At 41.1% G+C, this 19,510-nt stretch overlaps 1 protein-coding gene across 15 annotated transcripts in view; it reads right to left on the bottom strand.

The window, feature by feature from the left end:
* Positions 1-19,510, bottom strand: part of KMT2C (lysine methyltransferase 2C) — a 268,845-nt gene that overhangs the window by 5,337 nt on the left and 243,998 nt on the right. For 6 of the 15 annotated variants that reach the window (XM_063101221.1, XM_063101228.1, XM_063101227.1 and 3 more), the window contains 13 exons: positions 18,969-19,181; positions 18,101-18,265; positions 16,519-16,660; positions 16,224-16,371; positions 14,618-14,796; positions 14,375-14,511; positions 13,190-13,442; positions 11,838-11,977; positions 11,298-11,405; positions 8,636-9,755; positions 7,624-7,760; positions 6,260-6,402; positions 5,820-5,988 (listed from right to left, as the gene is read on the bottom strand). In XM_063101221.1, coding sequence (XP_062957291.1) covers positions 5,820-5,988; positions 6,260-6,402; positions 7,624-7,760; positions 8,636-9,755; positions 11,298-11,405; positions 11,838-11,977; positions 13,190-13,442; positions 14,375-14,511; positions 14,618-14,796; positions 16,224-16,371; positions 16,519-16,660; positions 18,101-18,265; positions 18,969-19,181 — 3,054 coding nt within the window. Of the gene's footprint in view, positions 1-5,819; positions 5,989-6,259; positions 6,403-7,623; positions 7,761-8,635; positions 9,756-11,297; positions 11,406-11,837; positions 11,978-13,189; positions 13,443-14,374; positions 14,512-14,617; positions 14,797-16,223; positions 16,372-16,518; positions 16,661-18,100; positions 18,266-18,968; positions 19,182-19,510 lie in introns of those variants that run through there. The other 9 variants (XM_063101226.1, XM_063101237.1, XM_063101230.1 and 6 more) reach the window with 8 other exon arrangements.

Below are 19,510 nucleotides of genomic sequence, written 5' to 3'. Positions count from 1 at the left end.
GTTTCCTAGAAGCCAGGGCAAAGAGGAGAAACAGGAAAAGTCACTTTGCTCTAATTATTTGGACAGTTGCAAATAATGAAGTTCTTGGGGAAGGCAAATTTTTTCCCCTAATACAAAATTCTGAGGCTGGAAAAGAAATGTACCGGAACTTGAATTGGCTGAAACCCCGAAGCACCCCGTCATCCGGCAGCTGGGACTGTCTGCCACAGCCTCGTTCACGGCATGCTTTGTGTACCACTGTGAGCTTGCAGCACTACAAATTCCGGAAAACGACATGCTGAAAAACTGAATAATGCCCATAAATATTTGTATTTTCTTGTCCCGGTTTGGGTTCCTGTGTTCAGTTCTGACCAGAAAGCAGGAATGGAGAAGGAGGCGAGCACGTGCAGCCCGGCGAACCCCGGTGGTTCTCCATCGAGCACCACCCCGGAGCACGTGGCACTACAGGCGCACCTTGTGCTGCTGTGCTTCAGGGATACTGCGTTTTGTTGACAGACTGAAGGTTTGCAACCAGCCTAAAGCAAGCAAGTCTATCGGTGCCAGTTTTCTAACAGCTCACTTCACGTCTGTGTGTCACATTTTGGTATTTTTCTCAATATTTCAAACTTTTTCTTATTATTATTCTCGTATCTGTTATGGTGATCGGCAACCTCTGATGTTACTACTGTAACTGTTCTGGGGTGCCATGAAACTGTACCCATAGGAGACGGTGAACTTAACAAATGCTGTGTGTTCTGACTGCTGCATGCCCGGCCGTCCCTCCATCCCTCTCCCTCGCCTCAGGCCTCCCTGTTCCCCGAGACACAACAATGTTGAAATTAGGCCAACTGATAGACCTACGACGGCACTACAAAGTGCTCAAGTGAGAGAGTCCCACGTCGCTCGCTTTAAACCAAAAGCTGGAAATGATTCAGCTTAGCAAGGAAGGTGTGTCAAAAGACAAGATAGTCCAAAAGTGAGGCCTCTTGCTCCAGGTAGCCAGGTTATGAATGCATAGGAAAACTTACTGAAGGAAATTAGAAGTGCTATTCCTGCTAACACACACATGATAAGAAAGTGAAAGTCTTATTTCTGATATGGAGAAAGGTTTATTTTTTCTTTTTTTGCTTGCCAGTATGTGGACTGAACCCCCAACCTGGTATTACCAACACCACTCTCTAACCAACTAAGCTAACTGGCCAGCTCTGATATGGAGAAAGTTTAGTGGACTGGACAGAAGATCAAACCAGCCATAACATTCCCTTCAGCCAAAACCTAATCCAGAGCAAGGGCCTAACTCTCTTCCATTCTGTGAAGGCAGAGAGAGGTGACGAAGCTACAGAAGGAAAGTCCGAAGCTGTCAGAGGCTGGTTCGTGAGGTTTAAGGAAAGAAGCTGTCTCCATAACATCAACGTGCAGGTGAAATAGCAGGTGCTGATGCAGAAGCTGCAGCAAGTTACCCAGAAGATGTAGCTCGGATCACTGATGAAGGTGACGACACGAAACACCAGATTTTCAATGTAGGAAACAGCCTTGTATCAGAATATGCCATCCGGGCCTTTCATAGCTGGAGAGAAGTCAATGCCTGACTTCAAAGCTTCAAAGGGCGGCTGACTCTCTTGTTAGGAGCTAATGCAGTTGGTGACTTTAAGTTGAAGCTAATGCTCATTTACCAAACTGAAATCCTAGGGCCCTTGAGAATTATGCTAAATCTACTCTGCCTGTGCTGTATAAATGGAATGACAAAGCCTGGATAAGAGCACATCTGTTTACAGCACGGTTTACTGAATATTTGAAACCCACTGCTGAGACCTTCTCCTCAGAAAAAGAGATTTCTTTCAAAATACTACAGCTTATTGGCAATACACCCGGTCACCCGAGAGCTCCGAAGGAGGTGTACAAGGAGATGTGTTTGCATGCTGCTAACACAACACCCATCCTGCGGCTCATGGATCAAGAAGTAATTTTGACTTTCAGGTCTTATTATTTAAGAAATAGATTTCATAAGGCTATAGCTTTCATAGACAGTGATTCCTCTGATGGATCTGGGTAAAGTAAATTGAAAACTTTCTGGAAAGGATTTGCCATTCTAGTATTTACTGTTTGTTTTTTGGCAGCTGGCTGGTACGGAGACCGGAACCCTTGACCTTGGTGTACAAGGCTGACCTCTAACCAACTGAGCTAACTGGCCAGCCCAGACTCATCATTCTAGATGCCAGTAAGAACATTCACCATTCATGGGAGGAGGTCAAAAGATCAGCACTAACAGGATTTTGGAAGAAGCTGGTTCCAACCTTCATGGATGACTCTGAGGCGTTTAAGACTTCAGTGGACGAAGTCACTGCAGATGTGGTAGAAACAACAAGAGAACTACAAGTGGAACCTGAAAATGTGACTGAATTGCTATAATCTCATTATACAACTTAAATGGAGGAAGAGTTGCTTCTTATGGATGAGCAAGAAGAGGTTTTTTGAGATGAAACCTACTCCTGGTGAAGATGCTGTGAACATTGTTGAAGAGACAACAAAGGATCTAGAATATGACATAAATTTAGTTGATAAGCAGCAGCACTGTTTGAGAGGACTGACTCCAGTTTTGAAAGAAGTTCTACTGTGGGTAAAATGCTATCAGACAGTGTCGTATGCTACAGAAAAATCTTTTGTGAAAGGGAAAGTCAATCGATGAGGTAAACTTCATTGTTATCTTATTCTAAGAAACTGTTATAGCCACACCAGCCTTCAGCAATCACCACCCCAATCAGGAGCCCCAAGACCCTACACCAATGAAAAGAGTACAACTTGCTGAAAGCTCAAATGACCATTAGCATTTTTTAGCAATAAAGTATTTTTAAATTAAGGTTTTAAAAAATACAATGCTATTGCACATTTAATAGACTACAGTATAGTGTAAACATGACATCTATACACACTGGAAAGCCAAAAAATTTGTGTGACTCGGTCTACTGAGATACTCACTTTATTGCAGTGGTCAGGAACTGAACCTGCAATATCTCCAAGGCATGTCTGACTTATCTTCTGATATGACTCAGAAGTGAACAAAGCAGAACACAAAACAGTATGTATGGAGATCAATATAGTTTGGTTTAAGAACAGACAAGATCAGTGGAAAGGAATACAGACTTCAAACAGATCCCTGCATATATGAAAATTTAATGTAAAGTAGTAACAGTGGTATTAAAATTCATTGTAATATGGATGGGTTATTTACTAAGTGGTGCTTCAACAATTATTTATCCAATGGAAGAAAATAAAATTGTCCTTAAAAGAAATTTCTGCAAGAAAAAAATGTAAGAGAACGCATATACAATCTGTGGTCTTGGCCAAGACTAGCAGCTATATAAAATTATATATGTCCATACAAAAATTAAAATTTCTGCAAGGAAAAAAAGATACTAAATTTCCTAGTAGGCAAATAGTCCAAGCTTTTACAAATTGAAAAATAGACAAAGGAGATGAATATACAATTTCCAGAAAAGCAAATCCAAATGACAGACATGAAAAGCTGCCCTTTCATCAGTAGTTAGAAACTGCAATATCAGTCTATACCTACCACAAATGGGAAAACAAACAAAAAAATAGTCTCATGCACTGCAGGAGACTTTATAGCCTTTTTAGAAAACTTTTTTTAGAAAACTGACAATACCTACTAAAATGAAAAGTACCTATACATTTACACAGCAGTCTAACTTTTGAGAATATATCCCAAAGGAATGAAATTATCAATACAGGAGGGTATTTGTACAAAATATTGATGTCAACACTTTGTTGTGAGAAAAACTGTCCACAAAATAAACAATCACCAGTCGTGGAATGGTTTAATTACAGTACATCCACATCATGGGACATCATAGCGCCATTAAACAGACGATACGGCACTACCTCAGTTGATCCAGAGAGACCTCAGAGAAAAGTGTACATAACATGATTTCATTTTTATGTATGTTCATAGATGTGTATGTACTTCTAAGATATAAGCATGGAAAAATACTGCATACATACCAGATCATTAACATGACTACCTGGGAGGGGGTGGGAGAGAAGCTGATAGACCAGAAAGAGGAAGGAGGCAAAAAAAAAAAAACCCCAAAACTCTCAAAAATGCTTCAGGTTAAAGGTGACAGGTTGAATATAGATAGTGAAGATACCACTAAAATCACAGTGAAGGAACACTCCTCAAAACAGAACTATCTTGAAACATTTAAAATGGAAAAGTGATGTAGCAGGAGAAAGCTACAACTCAAAGGAGCAGAGATGGGCACTAACTCGCCTACAGATTCTGAGAGACTCAAAGGAGAACGGCCACAGCAGAGAGGAAAGAAAGATGTTTATTCACAACATGAAAATGAGATGTCAAAAAGACCAAAAGCAGAAAGGGCTCTGAGCTGATTTACTTTAAATGCATAAAAAATATTAGCAAATAAAGCAGAGGAAGTTGCAGAAGGAAAAAAGAGACAAGGAAACCATAAACAGAAGGGGGGAATATTAGTATACGATGGACATTCTTCTCTGACGTGCATTAGAATCATGCAGGGGGCCCCACCTCTAGAGCTGGATTCCATGAGGCTGGGCTGGGCCCCACACCTGCACATCTCAAGTTCCCAGGTGAGGCTGATGCTGCTAAGTCTGGGTGTGCACTTTGAGAACCCAGATCTCAGGGCTCCAATATTTGTCTATACGTGCAAACAGAAAACAGCAGGGAGAAACTTGCAGAAGTATAAATACAAAAGACGTTTCTCGGACTGAATGTCTCAATGCTCCAGACTGAAAGGGCCCATCAAGTGAGGAAAGCAATAAATGAAAAAGGCCTCAACTCGGACCCATTTTTGTAAAATGCCCAAATATCAAGAACAAAGAGAAGATCCTAAAAACTTGCATTGAGGAAGAAAAGGTTCTAAACAAAGGAAAGAGAATGCAAATAAGTACAAACAATGGAATGTTGATCCCATTTATATTTTTAAAAGACAACCAGTGTCACCTGAGTAGGGATGGGGAGAGAGGAGACAGCCAGCTCTGCAATGGTCTAGACAAGTGAGATACAGATTGAAACGGGTGAGAGCCTGAGAGTAGACTGGAGAGAACTTTCAGGAGAAAAAAAAGGAAAATCAATGGAATTTGATGATGCTTTAGATCTGGGGATACAGAGGCCAACTTAAACAAATGGTACTATGACTTAGTAAGACAGGGAGCCAGGAGGATAATCAGGCTTAAGGACTGGAGAGGTTTGGCAGAATGAGAGCTTTTATAATTCCTTTCTGGGACATCCAAGGAGAGGTGCTGAATAAGCACTCAGATATTTAGGTCTGCAGCTCAGGCAGGAAATATGGACTACAGATGTAAATTTAAACGATTAGCCCACAGATGGCCTTAGCTGTAAGATATTCCATGGTCTATCAAAAAAATATGTAATGATTTCATGAAAAGGTGGCTTTTGAAAGATAAAGTAACTTCCAAAACCAGAGTACCCTTTTGAGAATCCTTTCTTTTGTATTTTTCACAAGTGCCTGAAAGAGCTCTACCAAACTCCACAAATCCAGTGTGTGCAAAATATACTGCTACCTGTTTTCCAAGAGCTCTCACCAAGATGCAAAGACGTGGATTCCCAAGGTCTGCTTTCCATTTGGGGACGTCAAGCACCACGCTCCAAGACTGCATACTGAATTACCAGTGTTATAAACTGACAAGTTCAATGTGATTTCAAAAACATGATTCTATCCTATCCCTGCAGCCATGGGAAATCATTTTTCACATACTGGACATCAACATCTTCAGATTTCTCTTCTCCTTTTATCTTCTCTTCCTGAACACAAAATACTTCTCACCTGAATGCGAGACCGGGCCAGATACACATTGGACTTCCATTCAGTCTTCATTTTCCGGTACTGCGAGGACTTGGAGTGGACAAACTGTTTACTGTAAGGTGCATTCAGCTCTCCAGTGACTGTGCTCTGAAATGACTTGGAGGTGCTGGTGCTGTTCAAGGTGTGAGGCCTGCAGACAATGGCACAGCAACAGGAAAAAAATAAAAGGAGAACTGAAGACATCTCTGAATAACGCCCAAAGCCAAGTTGATTCAAACTCTTCCTGACAGAAACATACATGTAAAGCTGCCTAGCAGAGACACGCGGCGAGCTCTCTGCTGTGGTCAGGCACATACACAGCCAGAGACAGCAGGGTTTGTAAGCAGCAGACAGGTCAAGCACAAAACCACGAATACGCCTAGAAACCCTGGGCTGTACTATGTGAAGTTAAAACAAAATACCTTAACACAAACCTCTTGACATGGGCACTCATTTTAGGTTCAGAACGGGCACAACCTGTGGGGTTAACAGCAAGAGGAAGTTCCATGAGAGGATTTCGGCCATATCGGAAAGTATAGTTTTCACAGGCCTCAACCCCAGGTAGCTGAAAAAAACCAAAATAGGCAAAAAGTTAATTTATTCGATCAAGACTACAGACAATGTTGAGCTGGCCAAAGGATGGCCTGATATGGAAATAACTTGTAAATATTTTCTGTGGTAACAAAATGGTCTTTTAATTGATGTTAACATAATCAGCCTGTACTCAGATCTATTTAAAGTATGAATATGCAAATTCAGTTTCAAAGGAGAACTTAGCAAACCCTGGCAAATGCTCCTTGTAGAAAAAGATTAACCCGTAGAACAACCACATGCCAAGCAATGTGCACACTTGTGTGATTTTAGGATCTAATTATTCCAACGAATTCACAAACACAGGAATGTAGTGATTCCCATCTTAGTTCTTTCACCTAGATTAATGCCAACTTTTATATCTGTCTGGAATTTTAAAATTAAGAATAGTTAATCACTTATATGGTTTACTGTTTCAATCATTTCTCACTTCTTTCAATTTGACTATAAGTTTATCACTTTCAACATCCTAGGAGTATAGGTGGTAACTTAAGGCTTACTTGTAAAATAATTTATATGTTAAAGGTCTTTTCTAGAATACATATCATGTGAAATGCAGTTCTGTGCAGTCATAAAAGATACGTATCATTTAGACAGGGATATTCTAAAGGAAGCAATGAGGCTTACTACTGAGTGGCTTTTAGGGTATCCTCTGCTTCTCCAAAGAAAACACATCAATGATTTGTTTATTCTTGATAACAATGCCTCATAATGACACAATTTTCCAAAAGCATTATATAGACGCAGTTCAGTCAGACTTGCTGTCACACATGCTTGTAATCTTTTATGCAAAGACATGTCAAGACATTAGCAAGCGCTGCTGCAATACGCTGCCCCCTGGTGACTAGCCCTGGGAAGAGGCAGGAGGGTGGCCATAAATACCAAGCATCAGGACAAGTTCAGAAAGCCAAGGGGGAGAGGAGGACCTTCAGCCATGCAGTGTAGCCAGAGGATGAGACAACCCAATGGTGTCCTTCGCCCTGGCTGCCTTCAGCCTTGAAGAGAAGCTGAAGTTTGCTGGCTACCTCACTGAGTGAACATTAACACGTCCTGAGGGCTCCTGATCAATCATCAGTGCCTTATTTGCTTTAAGAGAAACAGGGGTTAATCCCCAGGCAAAATCACTTTCTGAAACGTATCACGAATATTACAGCAGGTGTGCAAGTCATGACAGTGACTCGACCACGACACTCACTGATTCAGCTATCCGTGCCACGGCGGAGACGGTCAGGCCAAACAGATCTTCCCCTTTTAAATATGCTGGAAAAAGCTGAAGCATTTCAGATTTTTTTCTCACACATGCCACAGGCTCCAAAATTTTATCCCAAACACCTACATATGGACAAAAAACATAATTTTTATAGTAAACTTGCTTTTAGCTAAATGGAGAAAGAAACAGGATACAACATAGAAGCAACAGCAAAATGAAGACTAACCACTAACGGAGACGCACTAACTTTAACTTCCAAATAAAACCTGTTGGGTAGTAAGTTAACAAACCTGTTGATTAAATGGTGGCAATTTATTTTAAAGACTTAATAAAATTTTGAGGAAAATAAAATGTTACACTGGGACATTAAGCAGTGAAAGTTTAACTGAAACCCATGCAAATAGTTAATTCACATTCATAGTGGCCATATAACCCAACAGATTTAAAAATAATTAGTCCAATTAGTAATGTCTGTAGATATGTTCCTTTCCCCTCAGACTTAAAATGTTAAATTGATGCTTTCTTTGGAAATATCTTTAGAGAATTTTTGTGTATTTTAATAAAAACGGCTAAATTTTACATCAATCCAAACTTAACCCTGGCACTCAAAATTGTCTAGTTTCCAGCTCTAAATTTATGTACTATCTGATCCTCCTGAGATAAGACAATGTACACAACATGCTTTAATATATGGTCCCTGCCTAACTGACACCAAGAAGAGGGTCCCCAATGCAAATGACAGGCAACCTCTATCTACAAATCATCACCAACTCTTACGTTCAAATGTATTCGAATATTAACGATGAAAGTGTTTAGAAAATTGAATAGCAAAGCAAACAGGGTGTGACAACACAGATTTGCATTTGTAAATGAAAAATCCACATCTGTTGTTATGAAATGAACATGAGAAAACACGGAAATACTGAAATGAAACATGTATTACTAGCCTATTATCAGAGTAACTAGCTCTGCAGAACATATAAACAGTAGGTCTTACCTTTAGGTGACATGTCACTTAAGACCAGATCTTCGTGGCCTTGCTCCACGATCCTGATGACGAACACTGGGCGCCCATCCTTCTCCTCAATGGAGCACAAGTAGCGGCAGCGCCTGTTGGCGTAGCGTGTGCTCCAGTACAGCCGGCTGGCTTCGTAGCCCACGGGGAAGAGGGCTTTAGGAGAGTGGAATGCCTGCATCTGATGTGGAAGCAGCTGGCCAATGGTATGGAAGATGAGGCTTCCCACACGAAAAGTGTGGTCCCGTTCTCCTCGCTGCACGATGCTAGCGATCTGTCGCACCTCATCTCGCTGAACATAGACCCTCCTGAAGACTGCAAAGTAACTTAGCTCCTGCTCATGAACTCCCTTTGGTTTGTGCATGGGGCAAAGCATAGTTTTGTCCTTAAAAAACATGCATTGTGCTTTAATGGCGCAAGTAAAGTGATAAATGTTGGTGCATCGAAATCTGTGACATCCGCTGGTGGCACCTGTCTTATGACAGAAGACACATTTCATTTGCAGGCCCCTCCTCAGTGCTAGCTCCACGTTTATTAATGCACCAGCCTGAGTCTCATAGACCTCCGTGGACCACAGAGCACAATTCAAGTGGACCCACAGATCCAAGTCGAGGTTGAGGAGCCTCGCTGGTCCGTCTGTCAAGCCATCACCTTCTTCATGACAAAAGCAACACTTGCGATAGTCTTTGGGCACAGGGTCAGGTTTGAGGGAAGTGCCCAGTTTCTTCAGAAATTCATCTATTTCTTCCTCACAAGGTGGCTTAAATGTCCCCTTGGGGATGACAAGATGAATGCTCCATTTCTTCCATTTCATCCCTCTCCACTTTTTATTTAATGGCCTACAGTCTTCAAACCCACCATGGACAGTTCTCAGCCGAGGCTTTAACTTGACCGTGACCTTCAGCTCATCTGGCTTGGCCTCTACTCTGGCTGCCTCAAAAGCAGGTGGGAATGCGATGGGTGGTGACGCAGGGGGGGAGGCTCTGTCCTGCAGCTGCGGGAGACAGTGCACGTCTAAAGTGGAGATGTTGTTGCTGTACTGATGAAACGCTTTGGAAGGTGCCTCTCTCATGGGGGACTGTGGTAATGATGGAATGGATTCCTGGGCAATAAAAAAAAAAAAAAAAACCACAGGAAAGAAGTCCCTTGGTACCTGTGGGGGATTGGTCCAGAATCTCCCCTCTCAGCATGTACCAGAATACTCAAGTCCCACAGTCGGCCCTGCAGAGCCTAAGGATGTGAGAAGTCAGCCCTCTGTTTACGCATTATACTGTATTTTTGATCAGAGGTTGGTTGGGAAAAAATGCGCATGTAAGTGGACCCGCACAGTTCAAACCCATATTGTTCAGGGGTCAACTGTAATTCACAAGCCCTAAAAGCAATTCTTGTGCAAACAAGAAGCCAAGCATACGGCCACCAGGGTGCAACTTGAGAGGCAGGCAGGAAAAGGGTCAGTGAGTGGTGAGGCTTCATGTGGAACACCTAAGGTGATAAGGACTGACAGAGCTGACCACAGCAGGGCAGCTATGGGTGGGTCCTTTCCATGCCTAACCTCAGAGAATATTCTCTCTTAAGCCCTTTGTGGACACCCTCTTTCTAACTGTAATGAAGCCAGAAAAATCAAAGCTGTCAGCAGAGCTAACTAATTTCAGGTGTATAAGGGAAGTGTTTTTTGTTAAACCAGATAAGACTGTTGCAACATAGTCTCCTTAGTGCTTATCCCCGCTCTCAGTCTTCATTAATTGGTGTAAATGGGAGAGAAGGGGAAGGAGCCCCATATCAACAAACAAATCATATGAGCTTTTCCCTGAGAAGCCCACAGACTCCCCTCTTCCCACACACCCCCATCCCACAAGGTATCTGAAAAAAGACAAGCCTCATATTAAACCCAGAAGTAGGCAGGAATCGCACACGGACTCAAGAAACTACCTGGTGGAAAACAGTTCCTTCTCTCCTCCAGGATGATATATTTTAAAGATTAAATTTATTTGTCATATAGCTTGGATTTTATTATATTGGGGACTACAGCCTGTTAAAAAATGAGTCTCCAGAAGGTTTTTCTGTGAAAGACATGCTAGAGCAATAATCTGGAGGGAGAAATGACCCACACAGGAAGAAAATTTCCTTCAAAACATATGATTAAAAATATATCCATCATTTGTATCAACTACACACTCCAGATACACATAAATTACACAAAACCAAGTGAAGCAAACTTTTTCCAACATGGCGTGGGCAAAATGCTTTCTCTCAAAATGCATTAATAGACTTAAATTTTGTTCTTCAACAGGTTTTCCTATTGGGATAAGATCAATAAAAACAATCTTAAAATGTTAAGATATTTGTAATTAAATTAGTACAATTAAAGTTTTTAGTATTAGTATTCTACTTAATTCTGAACTTTTAAAATGTAATTTCAGTCTGCCTACTTTTGTCAAATAACTTATTGACTTTGAAATAGTAACACAAATCGAGGCTATTTACAACTTCTCTTTCTCAGCTCGATTTGCATCTGCTCAGGATTTCCATTCCACACAGAGACTCTATGAAGGCAGGAACACATCTGTTTAACTCACTAATGCACACCCAGACAGAAATCACTCATTACGCATTGTCGATTAGTTGAGATTATCCTAAATTTTACCTTGATTTCTGAGTTTTTTGCTTGTGCAGTCGATGAATAAAGAATAAAGCAGTTATTACTACAAAAGACAATGTCCTTCTCCACTCTCATGGCGCTTTCTCGGGAATCCTGAAAAGCAAAGAGAGAAATATGTGGGGCTCTCAACAAGTCAAAAATTCATAAAAACAGGTTCTATACATTGTTGACTTTTATGTTATGCTCGAAAGTGAGAGTGGTTCTCTATCTTAAAAGTAAAAAGGTAACTATGTCCTAATATTTAGCATATAATAATTTAGCCATAGAGAAAATAAAAGCACAAAACAAACAATACTGTCCACACTTCATTCTACTTTAAAATATGTGGTCCTCCTAATATTCATTTTAACAGTCTGTGGCAGCATTCGGTTTTAAGCCCAAGCACATCTAATATGCGCTAGGCTACTTCTGGGAATATGTGCTCCATCACATGCCACCACAGACAGACAGACGCTGAGGCTGGAGCAGACACTGCCAAGGACGGTTTTGGTTGGACGCTGAGTCATGAAAAGAATAGTAAAGTACCTTGTTCACAAAGGTCAGATCTTTGAAAGATTTCCGCACGCCACTTCCAAGAATAACCACTTTACAGTGACAACACCACTGTGGTCTGAGTGCTGCACCTTCTGCAATACTGTGACTAGGATCCTTATATCCAGAAATACCTAAAAGCAACCGACTTGTGTTAGTAATTAAGACTGACTGATGACACAGAGTGGTACAAGGTGTAAAATTACACCACATCAACTTATTACAACAAGGCTCATAACTTACTTTATATTGTTCTTTAACTAATAACAATCTTATCTTCTAAACAATAGTTATGGGGCATCTATTATGTGCCACTGGGTACAAATAAAGAACATGCCTGTACTCAAACAGCTGGGAGAGCAAGGCTGTCATGAAGAAGAATCCAACAAAACCAAGTCGCCAGGATATACTGATGTTCAGTGCAAGTGCAAAGTGAGTTGCAGAGGGAAAGAGATATTACTTTTAATTGAGGGTTAAGATAATACAAAGAACAGAATCTTAAATAAGTGTGATTAGTCAATAAGAAGGGAGGAAGGATGCTAGGCAAGATAAACACGTGCGGGACTCAGGCATCAGAAAGCACGGGGTACATCCAGAGTGTCGCTCAGGTCGAGTGTGAAAGATGAACAGGGCAGGGGAAATGAGTGCCGGAAACAGAGGCTAAGTGCTCAAACATCAATGCAGACGATTTTCAAAAAGAGGTCAAAGATGGGAAATGAGAAACTACTAGATTCTCGGATTAGGATGAGCATGGAAAGAAGACAGCAAGGAAACTGGGGAGCGAGGAGGTAGTGAGGACATGGGGCTGGATTGGGCACACACTGGGGACACATCCAGTGAGACGGGCAGGGAAGCCTGCGGACGTGGTCCTGCTTCCCGAGACAGGGGCATGAGTGGCACCATGGGAAGAGGAGCGTCCTGCAAAGAGGGCCGAGGGAGCGCACGAGGGAGTGACGGTGGGGCAGAGAAGAGGAAACAGCCAGTGAGGGGCACCAGCCTCGGCCACACCGTGTGAGCAGCAGAGGGTGTGGGGTGTGGGGCGCGGGTGCAGAAGGCCCAGCGCCACTCCAGAGCCAGCGGGCTAGAGCTGCTGCCTGTGGTCTGAGCACGAGGCCGGCACTGAGACACTCCTTGCTGACAGCACGGCATGAGACACCTACCCGAACATTCAAGGTCAAATCACACCACAGAAAACACAACACCCACGTAAGGTTAATTTACCAAGGACTACACACCAACACGTTGCCTGTTACTTTTTTAAAAGTAAATTGAGATTTTACAAAGAATAAGCTGAACTTTTTGAATCAAGAATGGATTTGGAGTTAACAAAATGCCCACTGGCTCACCATTGCTTGCTGGAGAAAACGGCACATTAGGCTGCTTCAGCCGGTAAGACTTGCTCGCCAATCTGGGAGGGTTTGCAGATCCTGGCGGAGGCCCACGAAGAAGTAAAGGCTGTCGACAGTCCAAACCTGGGTTTATTCTGTGGCTACTGACCAAACCCACAGACGGAACCTCTGGAGCATTACTAACCTCATAGCTGTTAGGAATTCGGACGTGAAGAAGGTTGGAAAACGCAGCGACAACACTGCTAATGTTCTAAAACAAAGTGCAAACACTGTGTTACCCTCCCAGAAGGCAACAGTGAACCACTCAAGAAAAATACATACTTAGGATACATGCTATCTGCATGGCATATGCATTGCAAGAAAACCCAACAACTTTTACTTAAGTCTTGAAGAGTCTCAGTGAGAAAAAAAAAATTGTTCTAATGGACCAATATCCAAATAAAGCTTTTGTAAACAGCAATCTTCATAAAGGTGTTCCAATTAACATTAAATAGTTGGGAACGCATTAAACTATTCTAGTTATCTTGATATCCAATGGGCATAAAGGACGCAACAGTGAGGGATGAGCTAACCCCGTCAGTTTTCACAGTAGGTCAGAAGCCTTCAGGAGGATTCTAAACAGCTCTGGCCAAAAGTCTGAAACTGTCTACAAGAACATACAAATGTCACATGATCACTATATTTTGCTGACAACCAAAATGTCATGTCACTGGACTACTAGTTTGGTCTCCAATAAAATGTCTTCATAGAATTCAGAGTTAAAAAAATAAAAAATCTTCAGCAAACTGCTAGTATTTGACATAAGTAGCTGCTATCCAAAGAACATTTCTATTGCTTCTGTGAAACTTTTGTTGATAAAGTTCTTTTTCATTGCTTAATTTTCTACAGCGTTAACAGTTATGAAAAGGTTTCTATCTAAAGAATTCTCTGAAGTATACATCCTTTATTAAGAAAATGTGAGCCCTAGCTTCCTTTTTGCCTTGACTTAGGCTGAGACCAGTTTACTGCTCCATTACAGTACTCACAAGCAGCCCAGGTGCCTGAAACGACTACCAATCCTACCCTTAAGTTTGATCTTTATCATTCATGATTTTGCTGTGTGTGTTTCACTGTAAGCAACCTAACACATCTTTAAAAACAGGGACGTGTTCTATAACATTAAGAAGTCATTTCATTTTTTACCTCAGCAGCTGTAGGGTGCAGGGTGATTGCTACAGATATAAGACCTGATCTGGGACCATTCGGGGATGAACCAAAAGGTGATGTAAAATATAAAGTGCCTGGCTCAGTTTTGACATCATTCCTTCTTGATTCTGAACCTTAAAAAGAAAAAAGGAGTGTTACTGGCTTTTCAAAATCAAAACATTTATAGTAGTACAATGGCATATTACAAAGAGAAATAATAAGGCTAAGTATTTTCCTTACTCTTCCCGGCAGTGCTAGGAAGAATTGGAATGATGGGGGAAGGCACCGGCTCCGGAGGCTCCTCTTTGACCAGTGACAGATCTGGATACCTGCTCACCTCCACCCCAACGACGCTCTCAGGAGAGGACGAGGGAACAAAACTGTCAGGAGTACCCCGATCTCCACAGTGATCCTGCATCCTGAAAGAAGAATAAACACACATGTCGAAGCGTGGAAACCCACCACTGAGGCTTCCTGCGCCGACCCAACTGTGTCTGCCAGCACGATGGTGAGGAGACTCTGGGCAATGGCAGCAATGTCAGCAGTAAACGAATCCGTTCAGGGCCAAACAGGGAACCTCTTGGGAAAAACGTAAGACATGTGATGAGCTATAAAATAGTTAAATGGTGTATTTCCTTATGACTAAAGCTTCAGCATCAAAGTTTAAAGCCCTGCCAAAGAGGGCAATGTCCACATTGTAACATAACATGGAAACAATGAGTACTGACACCTTTGTGCAGTTCCAGATCACTGAGACTTACAGGAACTCTCCTGTAGCTTGAAAAGGAAAGAGCAGTCCAAGCACATCCAGTGGCCACACCTGCACGCAACTGACTGCTGCTACTGTCTGTAGTAGCAAGATGGGAGAAAACTTGGTCATTATGGCTTCAGAGGCCTTATTTTTCTTAACTGATAAAGTAAGGTGAAAAAAGGAAGAGGCTGGTCCTTTCTGTCGAGGGCAATGGTGAGATCTCAGGCTAAGAGTCGTAGAGCCTCGGCGAATCTGTCATCTCCCACTGCTCGCACACAGAAGATGCTGTCCTGCTGCGGGAGACCAAGACAGGCTTCCAGACAGAGCTCTGTGAAATCCAGAAGTGTAGCAGATACCTGCCCTAAGTCACCAAACATGGACACCTAGGAAGCCGCTTCCAAAAGCTGCTGAAAGGGTACACTGCTCTCTATTAATAAATATGGGAATTTCCAGTAGTGAGACCTGGATTCTAACTCTGTACAAGTCACTCTCCTTTTCAGTCCATAGTTTCCTCAGTAATAAGATAAGGGACTTAGATTAAATGTATGTCCCATCACATGGAGGGTAGTTCACAGATTTTCCAAGGAAGAGATGATAATTTCATGCAGTATGTGAGAACTCCCTGGATCCAACTACTTAGGTAGTGATCATCTAGTGAGGGAACCCAAATTAGAATCCTGGGGCTAAAGAACTGACACAAAGAGGTTACAAAACTCCAGACGGGACAGTCCTTAAACTCTTCTACTGTGGCATTCTCTGTGACTATTGCTCTTTTATTTTAGACATCTATAAGATCAATAAACACATTAATAACTTATAAAGGACAATGATCTTTGCAATACTTTGCATGGAGACTTTCCATTGCCTAATGTCAATCTGATTATTATCATTTGTTGAACTCCCTATATAAGAATGTAAAAATGTGCAAACTAATTATATTTAATAGTAACAATGTCTTATAAACTTAAAAATTCTGAAGAATATTATTCAGCAAATTTTATCCCTCAAATGTTTTTCCATGCTCTTCCTACAGACATGTTAATTACACACATAAAGAAATAAATAAAAATTATTTGAGAGAAAAGGAACTTCTACCTTAATTCTTCCTGATTGTTATGAGGTGGTGTTGGAAGTGAAGCTGGAACATCAACTGTCTTTGGACCCTGAGCAATGGCTCTGGCTAACAAGTCATCCTGTGGTCTGAATGGCAGCTGAAATGGTTTAGGTCCTAGAGTTTTGGTAACTGGAAAAACACATACACAAAACCAGAAATACACTTAGTTAAAATTGATAAGTGAGTGGAACTTTACAATTCTATGGCCACTTTGCCATATTCTGCTGGCAAAGGCACACTCCTCAGAGGAGTGAGATTTGGAGGCTGCAATCTTACCTTCATGGCTCACTAACACTCCAGCTTTTCCAGCAAGTTCTTCAGTTGTCGCAAAACCATTTGCCATCTTCTGACAAGTCATAGGAGGTGGTGTAGGAGGAAGAGAGGCAGGGGGTGTTGGAGGATTACTTAAATTATTCTGCTGCAGGAGACCAAAAAATTTTAAATTATATGCTACTGAGCAAATATGCAATGACCTTGCTAAAACTTAGTTCTGAGAATTTTTAGCAGATGGAAGCCAGGCTACAGAAATGTAATCAAGATGCACCTTCATTCCCAAACACATACCAAGAAGAAAAATATGCATGCAAGGCCAGGAGGCTTTTTAGTGGAACAAACACTCATGATTTTATGGACATACTATCATCCACTTGCTTACTTTATCCAGCTTGAATACTTAGCTTTGAAATTAAGAAGCAAATTTCCATAATGCCTGATTCTATTTTATGCAACTCTTTTCAAGTTTCATGGTTATAGGCAGTGAATGATAGCCTTAAAATCCAATTAATAAATTATAAAAAGTTATCAAAAATTCCTTTATTAAATTCTCATTAAGATATCCCCTAATTCTATGAAAAATTTAAGAATTTCTGGTCCTGAACTCATAATTGCAACTCACATCCCAGATATTGGAATCTGGATTGTCTAACACCTCTAAAAGAAGCAAAAGTAGTAGCAATAATACCAAATCATTCAAAAATGTAGTTCCTCTTCCAACATCTCTCCCAGCTTAACACTTGTCACCAATTTGTCATTTATTGATTAGCCTCTCAAGGACTGTTGAAATCAACCAATAACACCATGCAAATCAAGTGCAGGGTGAAATTACAAATCTTGCAAAGATACAGGATTTCATGGAGATAGATGAAGTGATGCTGGAGATCAGTTTCACCAGAAGAAAAGGCATTTAAAAGAGTTAGAACAGGTTCTAACTGAAGAGAAAAGCCAACAAGGACAATAAATGGAGCATCAAAAGCATTATTTTAATATTAAAGTCAGAAAAGAAGCTTCCAGAAAACTGATACTTTCAAATGTTTTTGCAAAATCAATTTTTTTATGTAAGTCATGTGAACTGAAGATATCATATGATACTATCATAAAACTTTGTTAGAATAGCAATAGCAAAAGATAAACTTGATTAGGTTTAATATTATTTTAATCGTCTAAGAATTAGTGCCTAGTTGCAATTAGTACCTAAATTATTAGATAAAATATATGTAAAAACTTTTTAATTTCATATTTCCAGGTAAAAACTTAACCACATTTTTTCATTCCCACTATTTAGTATGAATTTGAATTCATTTTAAAAGTTAACAAAGGTTATATGGACATAAGTATGTCTTCTACCATGGAAATACATAAAGGGTATCTCTCACAATTTGTGTTATTATCTATACAATAATTTCAAATGTTCACTTCGAAACACTTCACCAGGTAAAATTCTAACATTTCAGTTCATCTTAAGTTTTAATAAAACTTTGCAGATTAGATATAAACTAAGTGCAAAACCAAGACAAGCTCTACCAACTCTGACACGGTACCCAATGATGAAGCAAGGCTGCACCTCGGCACAGACACGTACCTTGTAGATCAACTGAGAATAGTAGTCCGAGACCCCTTCAAGGGCAGCGCTGCCGAAAGCTCCTAGAAGCCGATTCCCACTATTCAATTGGCCGCTGCCGTAAGGAAGAAAGTGCGCAAAGTTCACCCCAATGATGGGTTCCATGAGAGGGAGCAGAGAGAGCTGCTATTAAAAAACACATTTGAGAGTGATGTACACAGTAAGCAACCGGAACTGTATGCTTCTCAACTTTCTAAGACCTGAAGCAACTTAGTTAAATGAGGCTTGAGAAAAATGAGGCCAAAATTTCAAGTATCAAAATGCTGGATTAATGAGGGAGATTATAGTCTTTGAGAGACGCATAAAAGTAAGCTCTGTTCCTCTTTTTCTAAAAGGATGCCTCCAGGCATCTAGTAGGAAAAACACTTTTCTCATCTTTGCTCAGCAAGAACCTGGGCACGAATGGAGGCTAGGTACCACCAGTGGCACTATCAGTGGGCATTTTCCACCCTCCATAACAACTACAAAGGTGTGAGAACACAGTTTACAATGGGGAGAGTCCAGCAGCTGCATTTTGGGGGGATCCAGAGTCACAAGTAATGAGGACAGAGTTTTTCTCAGTAATGAGGTTGCTCCTTTTGAACAAAAGTAAATCTTGACCATCACCTACCAATCCATCCATTTATACTACTGTAAATTTCAGGTTCCAATAGGATAAGGAAATAGGAAGTCTGCTAGGTTCCTCACTGAGATGTCTTTATCCCTGTAACTCTCTACTTTAATTAGGAAATTATCACAATAAAGAGATAGTTTCAGTTGAATAGGGTTGAAAAGGCATTTCATCTCTCCTGTCCTTGAATGTTTAAAGGGACTGCTACGAACGACTCACCTGTTTCCAATGGGTAAACGTGTCAGTGTTAGAGTACATAGTTTGTTTCCCGTCCTCCTCTTTTTTCCTTTTCTTGGAGCGAGGTGCTGCTTTCTCCCCAGTCCTCTGAGTCCGTTTGCTTCGCTGTTTCTTGGTTTCGCTTCCTCCATCTGTTTTTGGCAACTGGTTGTTGCCACATCCAAAAGCACCTTGCATTTGAGCCCCCAAAGTTTGCTAATGTAATTGGAAAGGTTGAGAAATAAGTGAACTATTCACGCGTTTTATTTTTAGTGCATGCTAATCCAGTGCCCTCCTGTGACTCATATTTCTAACATGGGCACTAAAAGTTATGGAGGGAAGATAGACAGTGGTGCCGAATGCTGCATCCTGAAAACACCATCCTTTTTTCAAACATTATTCTCAAGTATGGAAATCGACAAGCTTCAAAGCTTGAGGAGAGAGCAGAACATGTAAGTCTGGCCATTTCCCTTCCTGAGGATGCATCACCCCCATCTGACCACGCTGGGGCAGGCAGCAGGGAAGAGGGCGCTCTCAGTCCTATG

This window comes from Cynocephalus volans, chromosome 6 (assembly GCF_027409185.1).
Source record: "Cynocephalus volans isolate mCynVol1 chromosome 6, mCynVol1.pri, whole genome shotgun sequence".
NCBI lineage: Eukaryota > Metazoa > Chordata > Mammalia > Dermoptera > Cynocephalidae > Cynocephalus > Cynocephalus volans.
Note: the sequence above shows the minus strand (reverse complement) of the source record. Positions and strands in the feature narration are given on the sequence as shown.